The 15539-nt window shown below is 31.6% G+C and overlaps 1 protein-coding gene across 1 annotated transcript; it reads left to right on the top strand.

Annotated features, from left to right (window-relative positions):
• The first annotated feature begins 2186 nt into the window (after positions 1-2186).
• On the top strand, positions 2187-8469 carry LOC143043659 (microfibril-associated glycoprotein 4-like). Its single transcript, XM_076215861.1, has 6 exons — positions 2187-2324; positions 3477-3524; positions 4348-4478; positions 5393-5489; positions 7039-7071; positions 8201-8469. Exons 1-6 carry the CDS (start codon positions 2216-2218, stop codon positions 8449-8451), a joined length of 669 nt encoding a protein of 222 aa, XP_076071976.1. The 5' UTR covers positions 2187-2215; the 3' UTR covers positions 8452-8469.
• Positions 8470-15539: the final 7070 nt, after the last annotated feature.

Here is a 15539-nt window from a genome sequence, read left to right on the forward strand (position 1 = left end):
GTCGTCAGAAGTTTCTAAGATAACTATTTTGCGTACTTAGTATCAGATTATTACATGGTATTTTTCATATCAGATGTATTACAATGTATCAACCCAAGAGCCGAATGTTCGAGGGCTGATGTTGATCGAGGGCTCCTAATACATCTGCTTTGACGAATGAAATGTTATGATCTTTTTATCATATGCTTTTTTTTAGATGTATTTTCCGAAATTTGACGAGTATCGCCAGAATGTCATGCGATAATGTTACGGAACGGCATGTGATAAAAGAGGGACGAAATATACCAGAGGGAGAGTCAAACTCCATCGACAGTCGTAATGGTAAGTTTGTTGACGTTGAACATATAATATTTCGTGTGAATCGGTAGAGTAAGTGATAAACCTAAAACATTTATTTGAATGATAATAAGATATTTTTTAGTTTATTTTTCATCATATAGCAAATTTTATGGAAAACATATGTTTATGTGAACCAACAAATACATATCCATGCGCAAGGCCAATTCGACGACACAAATATACAATTAACGTGTCATAAAGATTAGAGTGCGAAAAAAAATCCGTATCATCAATTTCAAAGAGTTCTTCGGACTTTTATCTATTTGTGAGTAAATTGGTCGAGTTAATACACCAATAAATTTCTTTAAATAGGCGCTTAATCCGATAATATATTTCATTTTCTTATGTCAAAAATATACATGTAAGATGATAAGATGATGTTTTTATTATTTTGGCTTTAGACACAGGTTTCCATCCTTTCCTTCTATGACTTATATTCTTAGTGTTGTTTGACGGAATTTATTTGTTTCATGTGGTTGTAACTAGCAGATATAAGTAACCAATGCATTAATAAAAAAATACCATAGTTTCTTTATGCTTACAGACATTTTCTTATAAACTGTATGCCTGTAAGATTATAAATTTGCTCAAATTACAATAATTCTAAGTTTTGTTTTATAGAATTACAAGGTATTCGTTACATTGTAGCATGCAACAAAACTTTTACTATACTATATACTGATTGTGTCATTAGATGAACATTTAAAAAAATTAAAGAGAATTATCAAAAATCACGTAAAATAAGAGAAAAGCTAAACGTTGTTCGGCAGTTTTCAAAACTAATTAAAACCTAAAAGATTTTTTTTTTATTTATCAATAATGAAAAATCTGTTTATAATAGCAATGTTATATTATTTGATATGATACATATTGGAATATAAGTCACCGTCTTTATTTACACTTATGTACACCACATCGGACAGCACGCAAATGAATTTGAGCTGTATATTAAGAACATATGAATTTTTTTGTTTACTTTGATACTAGCAGTCAAATTGTAAAAACTGCTGTATTTCATCGTATCACTTCAACAATTCAACAAATAAAAGTGTTAACATGTACATCTCACTCTGTTGTATTACTTTTGAATACATACATTTACAATGGCGAAACAATACTGTTTTTTTGAAGGACAATCAAATATAAAACAATCAATGACATGTCATTGGTAACACAAATAGCACAGTAACACATTAGTACAGAGTTCTTAAATAATGGTTTTTGGGGAGCAGATACTGCATTCCATGAGCTTTTCAGGGGAACAGAAAAAAACTACACATAGAAAAGGACATTTAATGAAGCATAGAATAGAAAATGTCTTGTGAAAAGAAACACAAACCTATCTTAAATTATACATGGCAAGTACGTATGTATATAATAAATGTTTTACAAACACTCGGTTAAAACTGTCAAACAATCCTTTACCGCACAAAGAAGATATTTGGTTTAATTGGTGTCTATTTGCGATTTTTTGAACTATTGGTAACCATTTTTAATGTGTGTATAAAATGGTAGTTAAATTGAAAAATGCAAAATACAAAGTCACAATGTAAAATAATTATTGTAAAATTAATGTAATTGTGAGTACAGAAAATATTTAACAAACAAATGAGTGAGTGTACAATCGATGACAAATTTTAACCCAGGTAGCCTAACATTAGCGTAATGTTACAAAACTGTCGTTCAGTTTCGTGGCATACATCATGTACATGTAACGTTAACCTGTTACAGATTGTTATACATAGAACCACGCAGATACACAAATGTTACATTATTATGTTACAGTTTACAAAATCAATAAAATTATACAGTATACATTTGTTGTATTGGTATCGGTAAGTAAATTGTTCGTGTAATAAGTCTGATCGACATAAACATGATCTTTACGAGTATACTCCTTATCACAGCTTTTGTTGTAATGGCTAATTCAACGAAGTCACAGATTAAGGAAATATCCAATGACCAAAAACGATCGCCATCATCAGGTAAATGTCACTTTTTTTTCTTGTAAGCGTCACTGATGTGTCTTTTGCAGACAAAACACTCTACAAAATTTCAATCCTGGTATCAATGATGAGTAATGTATGTCAGACGTCGAAACAGTGACGTTATAATCATGCAATTTAATTTTAAAGTTGACTATGAAAGCAAGGAAGAAACATTGAAATGTGAATTGATGTTTCATGTATGATACAAACTTGTTATTAGCCATTTTTGTTTATAAGAAACTAAACCTTTCATATTTGACAGGCTTTACCTGTTTTATAACACCTAGCACATAAACTTCAGAAAGTATACATAATTTAATTTGTTGTTGTTATTTGTGTAAATATGTCGGGGCTGTTAATTGCCAGTTATATAGTGTGTGTTTTCTCAATGGTGTAGACGGTGACCTATGATTGCTTTGATCTCCGGCATATGAACCCTACTGGACACGTATTGCTATATCATTTATTTATAAATGATTCAATATTATTTTTTTCATAATTGATGCACTTCAAATGTTATCCTTTTTAGTTGAGATTTATCCATATAAAAGCCAGAATAAATGCTTTTCTACATTAGGAAAATCAAATAACTAATATGTAAAACATGTTATTATGAAAATAAAATACGTCAGATTGCTTTACAATATATCAAATGAAATAACAATATGCGTGAAACAAGAGAATAACAGTCAACTTGAGTACAAGTATAGGATATATGTACATGTATTTATACTGAGTTTAGATACAATGTTTATTTTGATTTTTGCACAAACATTGAAATGATGCTTTAAATAAAACTGAAATGTATATACTATTATCGCTATTTTGTGCATTTTTCCTTTGATCTGTTTTTGTGATAATTTTCATATCATGCTACTCGCTTGAGATGGAAAATTATCGCTAGAAACTAAGCAGGCACGTGGGGTTACTAACGAAATTGACATGAAATTGACATCGTCGTCATAGGTAAAATAGCGATTTATAAGCCGTCCCGGCTCAAGCGAGAATATCAATCTCGTTGAGATGATCAACGATAATCTATAAGTACATCGAATTATTACGTAACAATTGTTAGCTATAAAGACTTTCCTGTGCACTGTAATTTTAAATCGACATGGCAGAAATGTTTATTCTTATTTTTTCTCTCAGAAAGATGCCATTATAGACCAACACATATGATCAATGAGTGTTGTCCAGGTAAGGCATAAGCTTTTTACATGTTTACTTTTACCATTTTGAATATAGTATTAACACAGGTGTATGCAATGAATTGTATACACGTATATATATGAAAAAAAAATTGTATATGACATCGCATATTGGAAATGGATGGTTATATTCATGAAGTGTACAAATAACTATAAGCAGTTATTGAAACAAGGCATAAAGTATTATATAATAGAATTCACAGACAGTTATATGCATCTTTTATTACTGCGCATCGATCATGGAACGCCTTTTTTCAAACCCTGTACGTACTAGTTGAGTTTATTTATGTGATATAAGAATGAATGCGGTAAAAACAGTGAAGACTGTAAATCAAGTTTTGCTGAATTATATTTGGAACATTAAGTTGGGAATTTGATTTTATCAAAAAAATTGACATGGCCTTTATAAACATGATAAAAAGTATAAAGTTTTAAAAAACAAATCTTTCAACTCTTTCCAACTGTAGAAATCTGTCGTCTTTATTAATTTTTCTAATTTTTTTTAGTAACTTTAGTAAATAAAAAAATATTCTTATGCTTTAAATGATAAAAACTTTCCTCTGTTTCGTTAACTTCAATTAAAATCGATTTTTTTTTTGCACAGATTTGAAATATTCATTATGAAAGAACAAACTGCATCTTTTTCATTATTTTATTGGGAAAGACTGTAGAGATATTGGCATTTTAGATATCGCTGATTTCTTTTCAACGATATCATAAAACGTCAATATTCTAGGATTTGTAGGTATAAGTAATTATTTAGAAATTTACTGTCGAGCTACATCAACTGTTCCATGTCCTTTATGTTCTAGTGACGAAGCCTAAAGACTGTGGAGATATAGACCCAGCCAATTGTAAAAGTGGAGTATATATGATTTATCCAGTTGGATCTAGACCATTCGATGTATATTGCAAGCTTATTAACCAAGGGAAGGCATGGACAGTAAGTTTTTTGTATATAATGTGTACATTACAAACTCATTGTTTCATATTCTGAATATATACTTTCATTGTTCGTAAACCAAAGATAAACATGATGAGACAAATTAGCGACCAAAAATGGTAAAATCAAACATATAACAGGCACATTTCAAGGGCGATTTTTCTCAATGATTTTGTCGTCTTTATAAAACATGAAGCAGTCATTTTTTCTACAATATTAAACCGATCGTAGCTTTGTTTGTTTGTTCACACATCGTTGTCATTTTGGCGCGACTATCATACAAGTGGGAGGTTAAGCTTTCACAATATTTACTAGTTAAACATATCTACTTATCTAACATGTGGAGCAGGATCTGCTTACCCTTCCGGAGCACCTGAGATCACCCCTGGTTTGTGGTGGGGTTCGTGTTGTTTATTCTTTAGTTTTCTATGTTGTGTCGTGTGTGCTATTGTTTTTCTGTTTTTCTGTTTGTCTTTTTCATTTTTAGCCATGGCGTTGTCAGTTTGTTTTAGATATATGAGTTTGACTGTCCCTTTGGTATCTTTCGTTCCTCTTTTACAACAAGAACCCATTCCTCTGAGAGAAAAAAGACAAACAGAGCCAAATACCAAACTCATCAAATGTCTTGCTTTAGTTGCAATGTAGCCTATAAACTCATCAGGGCGTTTTGTCTTCAACGGTCTCTTTAATGCTGCACGAATAAATCAGTTAGAAAGGTAAAATAGAATATGTAAATAAAGATTATTGCAGACCTACAATTATAAAAGATTTGATGAAATACAGCTAAGGTAATGTATTCCTCAGGTGGAAAATGTTTTTGAAAAAATTAAAGCTTTGTGAACACTTGATTGCCATGCCCATAACAAAAAAAACTTTGTTTACCAACACATAAATAAATGTTAGTAATGTTTCAGGTTATTCAAAGACGGTTCAACGGAAAGATAAATTTCAATAGAACTTGGAAAGACTATGAGTATGGGTTTGGTACTATCAACGGAGAACACTGGCTTGGTAGGTTAACCTTAGTAGGTAAATTTACTGCTTCAAACACTAATTGGGTATACACAAATGATATGTTATAAGTGTGACGAAGAAAATAGGTTATGAGAAAAAAATTGATTACAGAAAACACCTGCCTTGCGAATTTTTATAACCAAATTTAGTGATTAATGGTTTGAATCTTCTCTAAATTAATGTCTGATCTTTCATGTAATCTTTCAGTTTATATTAATCCAACTGCAGAAGGTCAAATTATAAACACATGAATGATCAGGTAAATCCTCATAAAAAGCTAAAATAACACCGACGTCCTCCAAAAAGATAATAGCACACATAAAGTATCTGCATAAAGCTTTGAAGATAAAGCCATATTTTTAGTGGGGTTATGCCGTGCTATTTATATATTTGTTTTAATCTGAGGATATGTTGGTCAACATGATTAAGTTTTGACAAAAGGCATGCAGTGACATCCTTTGGCTTTCGAAATGTTTTGATGACGCTTGTGTCAAATAAGCCATGAAACAATTACTATATATCAGATTTGAGATCCATGGACCCTGTTTTTTAAATGAAGAGCATTCGAAGTCAATAGAACTCCCAATAAAAGTCATCAATGACTTAATGACACGCACAATATGTTAAGTTTTCATCATTCAAAACTCCATGCATACATACAATATAAATAAAAGATGCATTTCTTATTTTTTGAAATTCCTGATACTTAATTTTTTATACATCGGTTCAGAAGATAGGATGAAGGTTGAACAAAAATGACAGACAGTTTTCATACTGTGCCAAATAGTGCCTGGTTTTGTATTATATAGAGCACACGTTATGTTTTTAGAATATACACACCAGTCAAAAAATTGGGTATGAAAGAGTCAATTTTGTTAATGAATAAAACAAACAGTCATGGTTGCACAAGTTATGCTGTTCGGTTGTACTAGAACCCTGTCATAGTGTTTAAAATTATACATTACTAGTATATTTTCTTTCAAAAACACACAGATTTTCATGAAACAATTTAATTTGTTGAACAAGTATACAAGACTTTAGTAAGAAACAACGATTTGCCAATTTTCCGTGATATTTATTCTCCTTTTTCTTGCGATTGAATCTCGATTATCTCTTTAAATTATGAATGAACATTACAAAAATGATACATAGATAAAGGCAACAGCAGCACATCGCTGTTCAAAGTCATCAATCGATTGAAAGAAAACAAATTTGGGAACAATCTACAGCCAACATAAACACATCACATATAAGACAGTATACACATACACCATAAAGAACATATTCACTTTTTAAATATGTATGACTCGAAAATAGTCTACAGTCAAACAGTGATAGATCACGATACCCACTACTGTATGACTCGAAAATAGTCTACAGTCAAACAGTCACGATACCCACTACTGTATGATTCGAAAATAGTCTACAGTCAAACAGTGATAGATCATGATACCCACTACTGTAGGACTGCATATATCATTAAAATATAATGAAATCTTTAACCCTTTATTATTGTGCATTTTATATGAACATTCTTATTTTGTAGGTAATGACAAAATACATATTTTAACCTCCAAAGGTAACTCTGAATTTAGGATACAACTGGAGGATTTCGATGGAGAAACCAGATATCCTTTATACCGGAACTTTTCTGTGGGAGATGCAAAATCAAAATACAAACTGTTAATTAGTGGTTATAGCGGAAATGTTGATATGTACTTTATTAAATCTATATAACAATCCTGTTTATTAGATTACAGCAGAATGCATTGAGTGTGTTGTGTATTATATTACAGCAGAATGCATTGAGTGTGTAAGTAAAGGTAGAATCTTTGTTTAGCTTACTTGCTAGAACTGTGAAATAAATAAAAGGTTAAACTAACTTACACCCTTTCAGAGTAGTTTAGTCCTTAGGACATATATAATGGTTATCTGTCGGACTAGTCTAGTCATAAAGGAGGGTAGTTTACCTAATTTATTAATGACTTCACCGTTTCACTCAATGCATTCTGCTGTAAAAGTGAAGAAATGTTTGTTTTTTTTGTAATTATTCTCAGCAGTTCTTTTTCTAAAACGTTTCAAATTTACTGACTAGATACCTGGTATACCTGTGTTGAAAGCACTGAAACAAACGAATTCATATGTAGATGTCGTTAATAAGTAAGCACATATTGCTATCTTTCACAACAATGTACAAACAAAAATGCAAAATAAACACAGATGTCACGTGACATTTCTGACGTGTCAACAAGTCAAAGGGATGACTCGCTATTAATTTCATGATCGTATCTAATAAGGTTATCATATTTCTCTCAGACGCCATGTTATCACTTCATGATAACTAAATCCCTTACTAGTATTTCAGATTGTGAAATATGGAGAAAATCTTTTCAGATTTAAAAAAAAAAAGCTGTATACATTATGCAACTAACTCAAAAAACAACTAATAATGAAGCAACAAACTATACAAATGTATAATGCTTACATATATGAGAGTCAAATTTAAACTTCACATATTATAACCACAAGTTTATGGTAGGGTTCATCATGCTCAGTCTTTAGTGTTCTGTGTTGTGTCTTGAGTCCTATTATTTGTCTGTCCGTCCTCAATGATTTAAACTATCCCTCTGGAATCTCTTTCGACCCTCTTTTATAAGTTAAGAAATATTTTGTTTAGAGATATACAATCCAATGTTTGTCTTTAACAGGAGACTGCCTCTACCAACATAATGACAAACATTTCTCTACTCCTGATGAGGACAATGATACCCACAAGGGAGGTAACTGCGCAGATTACAGCAAGGCAGGATTCTGGTTCCACAAATGTACTCAGTCGAATCTAAATGGACCTTACCTAAAGGGTGAAACCAAAACTAGAAAACCAGGGATGACATGGCCTTGTTGGAGAGGAGAATTGTACTCCCTGAAAACAACCACATTAATGATACGTAGAATATAAATAAAACGATACATGATACTTTGATTTATATTTGTTTTTCGTTGTCAATTATACGTTAAGAATTTTAAGGAACTTACTGCTGTTAAGGTAGTTGTGTTTCCTTCGCCATCTTAGATTGTAAATAACAGAGAACTAGAGGTCAATCTGATTTTTAATGTTTGTACATCGGCATTTTAAGGGGAGGTGACTTTGATAAAGTGCATTATCTAAAGGAATCTACATGAAATTTTGCTATTGTATATTTTAGCTGGAAAAAACATACCGTGACCCTTTTTTTCTTTTGATATTCTCGAAGCATTTTCTAAATGCTCATATTGTATTTTACAATTCTATCATTCTAGTCCAGCAGATAGGTGAATAATTGTGCCCTTTGTGATAAAAGCATAAAATTTGGTAGAAACCTAGTTTGGACCATTCGAAACAAATTTAGATACGGTTTTATCATCAAAATGGCGGACATGCATTTGATAACTGATTAATGGTTATTTAATTCTGAAAACTGGTAGCCAAAGTTTGCTTTGTAGACGGTATTGTGTACTCGTGGTTAGACATAATGTATCGGGTATTTTTTTTTTCGAATTTGTCACTTCCGATAAATGACAAAAAAACGTAATTTAGGGACAAAATACATATGTTTAATAAAAATAAGCAATGTTGTAAAAACTAAAGGTTGAATTACATTGTCCTTCTCTGATATATTTGTTCGATCAGAATAACGAATCGTTCGATTAATGGCGTTATAGTGGTTCCTGGTCTGTCATAACAGTGAGTGCTCTAGTGACACCATTCAATGCCATCCATGTATTCCATGCTCTTTTTTCCCTTAACCAGCGATCGATTCCACAGTGTCGAATCCAGGGAATGCATGGAAAACAGGCAATACATATGCTTTTTCTTGTCCTAAAAAGTAAGCAATCTCTTGAATTAAAATGTATCTGAAGTCCTAAAGCAACCCATATATCAGCTGCATTTGTCGCATGAAAGCAGGACACGCTAAGTACTACTTCATCGGTATCAACTGTAGCAATAATTCTCTTCCCAAAAGATGCGTTCTTCAATCAGTTAATGTGACAGAAAATGAAAGTGATCTAATTTGTTTTTATCTTCACGCAAGGGAAGCTCTACCAGTTTCGTGGTTAGCATGTTTGTCTTTGAACACGTCTCCTTGTGCCGTCTATCTGTATAGTGTCTATGATAGTCACTTCTCCTGTCAATGGTTCTAACCACTTCATAAGTAACCAGACTGAATGTTGGTAGATGGATGAGATTTTGCTGTTTAAAGTGTTCGTCCAAGTTTCCTCTTAGATAAATTTCCATACTGGTATTGTCCAACTATTTCTATTCAACGAACGATGAATATTATCAACAACTGCTGAGGAAGGTATATCTTTAGTTAGTATACAGAACAAACAGTTCGTGGCCGTCTTCAAGAAATTGATTTCTTAAGTCTTTTTCTAAAGAGGCTACATCATGGATAAACGACATTTGAACACTTAGTTTCTGCTCATGGTGAGTCATGTCCTCATCATAAAGAAATCAATCTATGACTGTCCCTCTTGTATCTTTCGCCCCTCTTCTCAAAATCTTTAGCAAGGCTTGCCATATCAAGTCAAGCTATCATTCATCGTCGCAGGGCTGATGCGTTTACTGTTAACAGTGCCTCTATCAGACTTAACAACATATTTATTTTGTTCATGCGCATAGACAATAGCTAGTACGGAAAAAGATCTTGACTTATGAACTATAAACTGTTCATCCTCTTGATATAGCCTGCAAAGCACATTGGTAAGATTTGCGGATACTGAGAGCATTCTATCATATAGCACAAACCTAAATGAAAATCATATCCACTAATTTCCGAGTTTTCATGCCTGACAGTGAACTATTTTTCTTAGGTGCATATGTAAGGGGGTTACTTGAGATGCATGATGACGGATCTTTTGAGAGTTACAGATTCGTTTGTAGCTTTGAATCTTAACATCTAAGCAACCGTAAATGTTTCCTGAGAATAAGAGTCGGTTGTTATATCTTGTCTATACAACAACATACTACATGTGTAAAAAGAGTTAAGAGAGATCTTGGAACAGAATTATCCTAACAGTGTACTGGAAAACTATAGTAAAACCAAATGTACCAATAAACATGTCGCTGCGAATGACTTTTACTGCTTTATAAATCTGCATTTAGTTTGAGTCAAAGTAATCATCACCTGCTATCTGCAGAGAGTGTCCTATATCATCTTTGAAATTGACGTCACACAAAAAACAAAACATAAAAAATAACTAAAATTAAGTCCAGTCCACCGCTTTAACATTTGAGGAAGATCCTCCTGGTCTTAGATCATCTGATGTCTCATTAAGTCTAAATCTTTAAGAGCCCATCTTTGAATTGTTTTTGAGACTCTTGATTTATAAAGTGTATGTCTGTATTCATTCAAAAATAAAAAGAAACAATATTAGTCACCACAAATGAATTTTAACGATCTCAATAGAAATAAATACATGATTTATTACACTCTTCTTCCCACTTTTTGCAAATTAAAAGTCGACATTTTTCATGCTTGAATTTTAACACGAAATTTCAACCGGAAGTTGACCAAACGTTACCAAATGTTGCTTAACTTTATAAACAACACTGAAAACCATCTACTTTGATTCAGGTCAAATTAAAACATCAGTTCTTGTAGTTTAAACTAAAAATTGTGAAAGAGAATTAAAAAAGTTGAAACTTAAACATGCATCCGTCATTTTGGATTTTAAAGGAAGTTAACTATAGTTCCAGCCTGCTTCCATATCTTAAATTGAAGAGTATAGATAGAAGTTTGTTTGATCAAAATATGGTTCTTTTAACACGAAATGCACAATTCCTTCATATATTGCACCTATCTGTGGACTATTCAGTTTAGCTTCTAATCACATACTGATATCTTTTCCTGTATAAATATTATAAAATGTGTCATTGTATCTCCAAATTTAGCTTAAGAAAACGCTCAGTGACCTATATTTGTTTTGTACCATCTTCCAATATATACCACGTTTTGGCATATTATTAATCCGACACCACTTTAACGAGCTAAATTAACGAGGATTTCTAAGCCGCACATTGATGATCAAACAGAGTTACTTGTAAAAGGAACAAACGACTGAAATTGACACTGCACGATAATTCCGTACGGATAATGTAAAACAATTTGATAAAAGCGAGAAAGAAGACATAGATACTTTTTATTTTAAATTAATAAAAGATCTAAGGTCGTCAAATCCAAATAAATATGATGAATGGATCTATGAATACCTGAGCTTCAAAGATTAAAATGTTGGCAAAACAAATTCTACCTTCATGACAATTATGTTGTTTTCCCCACTCAAACAACATTGTTTGTCTGTGTAATAACATTACATAAATTGCTTGATCAAAGAATTAGGTATTAACATTCACTTCAAAACTCAATAAACATCCCCACGATACTTACAAAGAGGAAATCATAGATTCGATATGTTCTGTGTGTCTTTGAAATTACAACAAAATCTTCCATCACTCTTTTTGATAACTAAATGCAACACTAGTATACCTCTGTTCGAAAGTCATAAATCGGTTAAGAGAAAACCGGGTTACAAACTAAAACCGAGGAAAACATATGAACTATAAGAGAAAAACACCAAAACAACAGAAACACTTAAGTGCAATGAAATAAAAACGACAATGTAACACACACGGAAACGAACTATAAGATAACAAATGCCATTTTAATGATTTAGTACAGGACATTTAAAAATTAAAAAATGGTGGGTGAACCTGATTTTGTTGTTAGCCAAACCACGGGCTTGTATGTCAATGTTAAATAAAACAATAAAAGGACAACATTACATGACAGGACGACAGTACAAGTAGACAATCCAGTAATTCATTTCGAAATGGTAAAAGCTATAGGTACATGGCTTATAATTTAATACGCCAGACGCGCGTTTTATCTTCACAAGACTCATCAGTAGCACCAAGACCAAAACAGTCAAAAAGCCAAATAAGTTTAAAATTAAAAGGATTGCTGACACTTAATTCCAAAATGTTGTGCCAAATACGGTCAATGTTATTTATGCCTGGGTTAGAATATCCTGAGTAATTAGAATAATTCATACTTTTGCAAAAAGTAAATTTATAAAAAATTAATAAACATACAATTGATATTAATGTGAACACCGAAGTGCTGACTTACCACAGAGTAAAAACGAACACATAAAACAACCTAGGGCAGCACATGAAAACAGCTAAACATAACCAAACATTGTCACACGACTGGATTGACACTTAAAAATGACGTCACAGGTAAATTTCAAGGTGATGAATTATCTATACTTTTACATACGAATAGAAAAGATAATAAAAAGAATTAGAATTACTTCGATCAGAATTACAAATATAGCATCATAGCCAAAATACATGAATATTAGATAACACATACAGTGACACGTCTGATAGTCAATATACTAGTAATAAAATACAAACATATGCACCAATGATAAAAACAATTTGGTTTCCACCGCTTTGTTAAAAACAGTATTGTGTGTTTAAATCTTCAACAGAAAACATTAAAAACGTAATATAAATTATGTCTGACCCGAAATAACCAAACAATGAGGAAGATCCAATCATACGTTTTCTCGTATTATAAATCGAATGAAAGAATGGGAATTACGGATCAGAGAGAGAAATTGTAATTCATTATTTCAGCCTCTTTGAACTAAAGGATAATTTTCATCGTCATTAGATAATAAACTGACGCATAATATTTATAGTAGTATTGGTGTTTTTTTATCGTCCCTAGTGTTGACAGTGGGTTACTTGCCTATTTTGTATACCCCTTCCAAATTTATTTCTCCATGTTTTATGCCTCAAATTGCTAGTAGGGGGTGAAATTACACTGTAAACAAATGTGGGTCCAGAATTTTAAAGGAAAGTAGTGATTTAATTTGGTCCAGCTGAAAAAGGTTAAAATTTAGCACTTCGGAAGCTGTCAAAAGATCGATTTCAAGACGACCTAAACATAAAATTGTCCATATTTTGAGTTAGAGTCGATGACGTTTTCTATAATTTTGATATAATTTGTCCCAAAAGTAGTACAACACACTGTAAAAATTTTATTGAGAAAGTGCAGGTGGAAGTTTTTTAATTTTCATTTATGTTCTAAAAGAAATGCACTACGAAATAATTATGATCTCAGACCACCTGATTATAGGGATCAGTTAAAATATTTTGTAATCGACACAATAATAATTGCATACATTTAGTATATACATCTCGAGTGCGTTATCCCGAATCATTTGACCTAATTTACACAAAGATATTATTGTCAATGCAGAATGATAATTTTCATCAATTTAGGAGGTTCTTTCATCTATTTGGACATATATTATTGAAATCATTAAACACAGGGTATCCAATTTAATTTAACGACATATTGATGTAAAAAGTGTTAATTGTACCGATTTCAAAACTAATATCTAAAAATCAAATTCAATTCTTAATTACCATTATACATGTATAAAAGAAATCTTCATAGCACAAGAAAATATACTATGCACTGGTTTTCATAAAATATATAGAATTACAAAATGCATATTATAATTAAAACGATAATACATAAGACATCATTAAAAACTTATGTACGTAGACTGTCAACTTCAATAATTCATTATAAATTTTAGAGTGATTCATAAAAGCAAAGGCGGGATGAAGGTCAGTTTTAAGTTAACATAGAGTCAAACTGAAGCACTTGGGATGTTTGGTGGCAGGCAACATTACGGCAGACCGATCGATTATCTACATATATTTACTTCTTTGTCGTTTGGTATCGTGTGGATTATTTTCTTATTGTCAATCATACCACATCTTCCATTTTTATATTTCAACTGTGAAGCATAATCGTAGTAAAGCAGCTCTATATAAAATTGAAACGTAATGATACATGATGGGATGGTTAATTTTTTTTGGGCTTTGACGGAATCATCTTCAAAAGTAATATTAGCAAACTTTTATCTCCCCTGTGTTCTTTTCTTTTATATTGACAGTATTTAAAACTAATCAGCCAAGTAAAGTTTAAAGGAAACATAAGTACATGCTGTGTGCGGATAAAACTTGAGTTGTCATTTGACTTCATATCATACAACAGCTTGGTATCTATATCGATTTTATTGAATATAGATCAACTAAATAACATAAGAATTTTGTTTTCACTGCAATAAGTTTCACAAGTTAAGGGTTTACGTGACACATACGTCTTCAATCAATGCTTCAGTTCGACTCTATTATTAAATTTCCGGCAGATAGAATTGCAAACTTAGATCATACAGTATATTCTAGATAAAAAGACTCTTTGCTAAAGCTTATATTAGCTTGGTATCTATATCGATTTTATTGAATATAGATCAACTAAATAACATAAGAATTTTGTTTTCACTGCAATAAGTTTCACAAGTTAAGGGTTTACGTGACACATACGTCTTCAATCAATGCTTCAGTTTGACTCTATTATTAAATTTCCGGCAGATAGAATTGCAAACTTAGATCATACAGTATATTCTAGATAAAAAGACTCTTTGCTAAAGCTTATATTAGCTTACATGCATATCAAAGTATTGACTACTATGTGGCATAATCCTACTTGAAATTAGCTTTGCTATCAGTGCAGTGTTACATGTATATGTAGAGTTGTAACAAATAACGGTTGCTTAAAAAGAGATACTACCCGCGGGATAGAAATGTATATAATTTAATTGAATACACAAATATGTAACACACCAACGTTCATCAAATGTTCGACTGTTCTATCAAAATTAAGTAATAAATACATGTAATTGTACTGTACATATAAACTGTTAAATTGATGACAAAATGTACCTTTGATGAAATGTTATCAAACTACCAGACCATACTAGTAGTTGTTTTACATTCTCCTGAAATTACTGTAACACGTTGTATTTTTTAGTATTGATTCATAGAAACATGCATAGACATGAAAGAAACAAATGATACATTATCAAATTACAGTTTACTTAATCAATAAAACAGTCAACACATTTCTACAGTTTACA

Source organism: Mytilus galloprovincialis, chromosome 8, assembly GCF_965363235.1.
Source record: "Mytilus galloprovincialis chromosome 8, xbMytGall1.hap1.1, whole genome shotgun sequence".
Lineage (NCBI taxonomy): Eukaryota > Metazoa > Mollusca > Bivalvia > Mytilida > Mytilidae > Mytilus > Mytilus galloprovincialis.

Coding starts and splice junctions, on each gene's coding strand:
- LOC143043659 (XM_076215861.1), top strand. CDS start 2,216: ATGATCTTTACGAGTATACTCCTTATCACAGCTTTTGTTGTAATGGCT. Junction 3,525..4,347: donor GATCAATGAGTGTTGTCCAG/GTAAGGCATAAG, acceptor TTTATGTTCTAG/TGACGAAGCCTAAAGACTGT. Junction 7,072..8,200: donor ACATATTTTAACCTCCAAAG/GTAACTCTGAAT, acceptor TGTCTTTAACAG/GAGACTGCCTCTACCAACAT.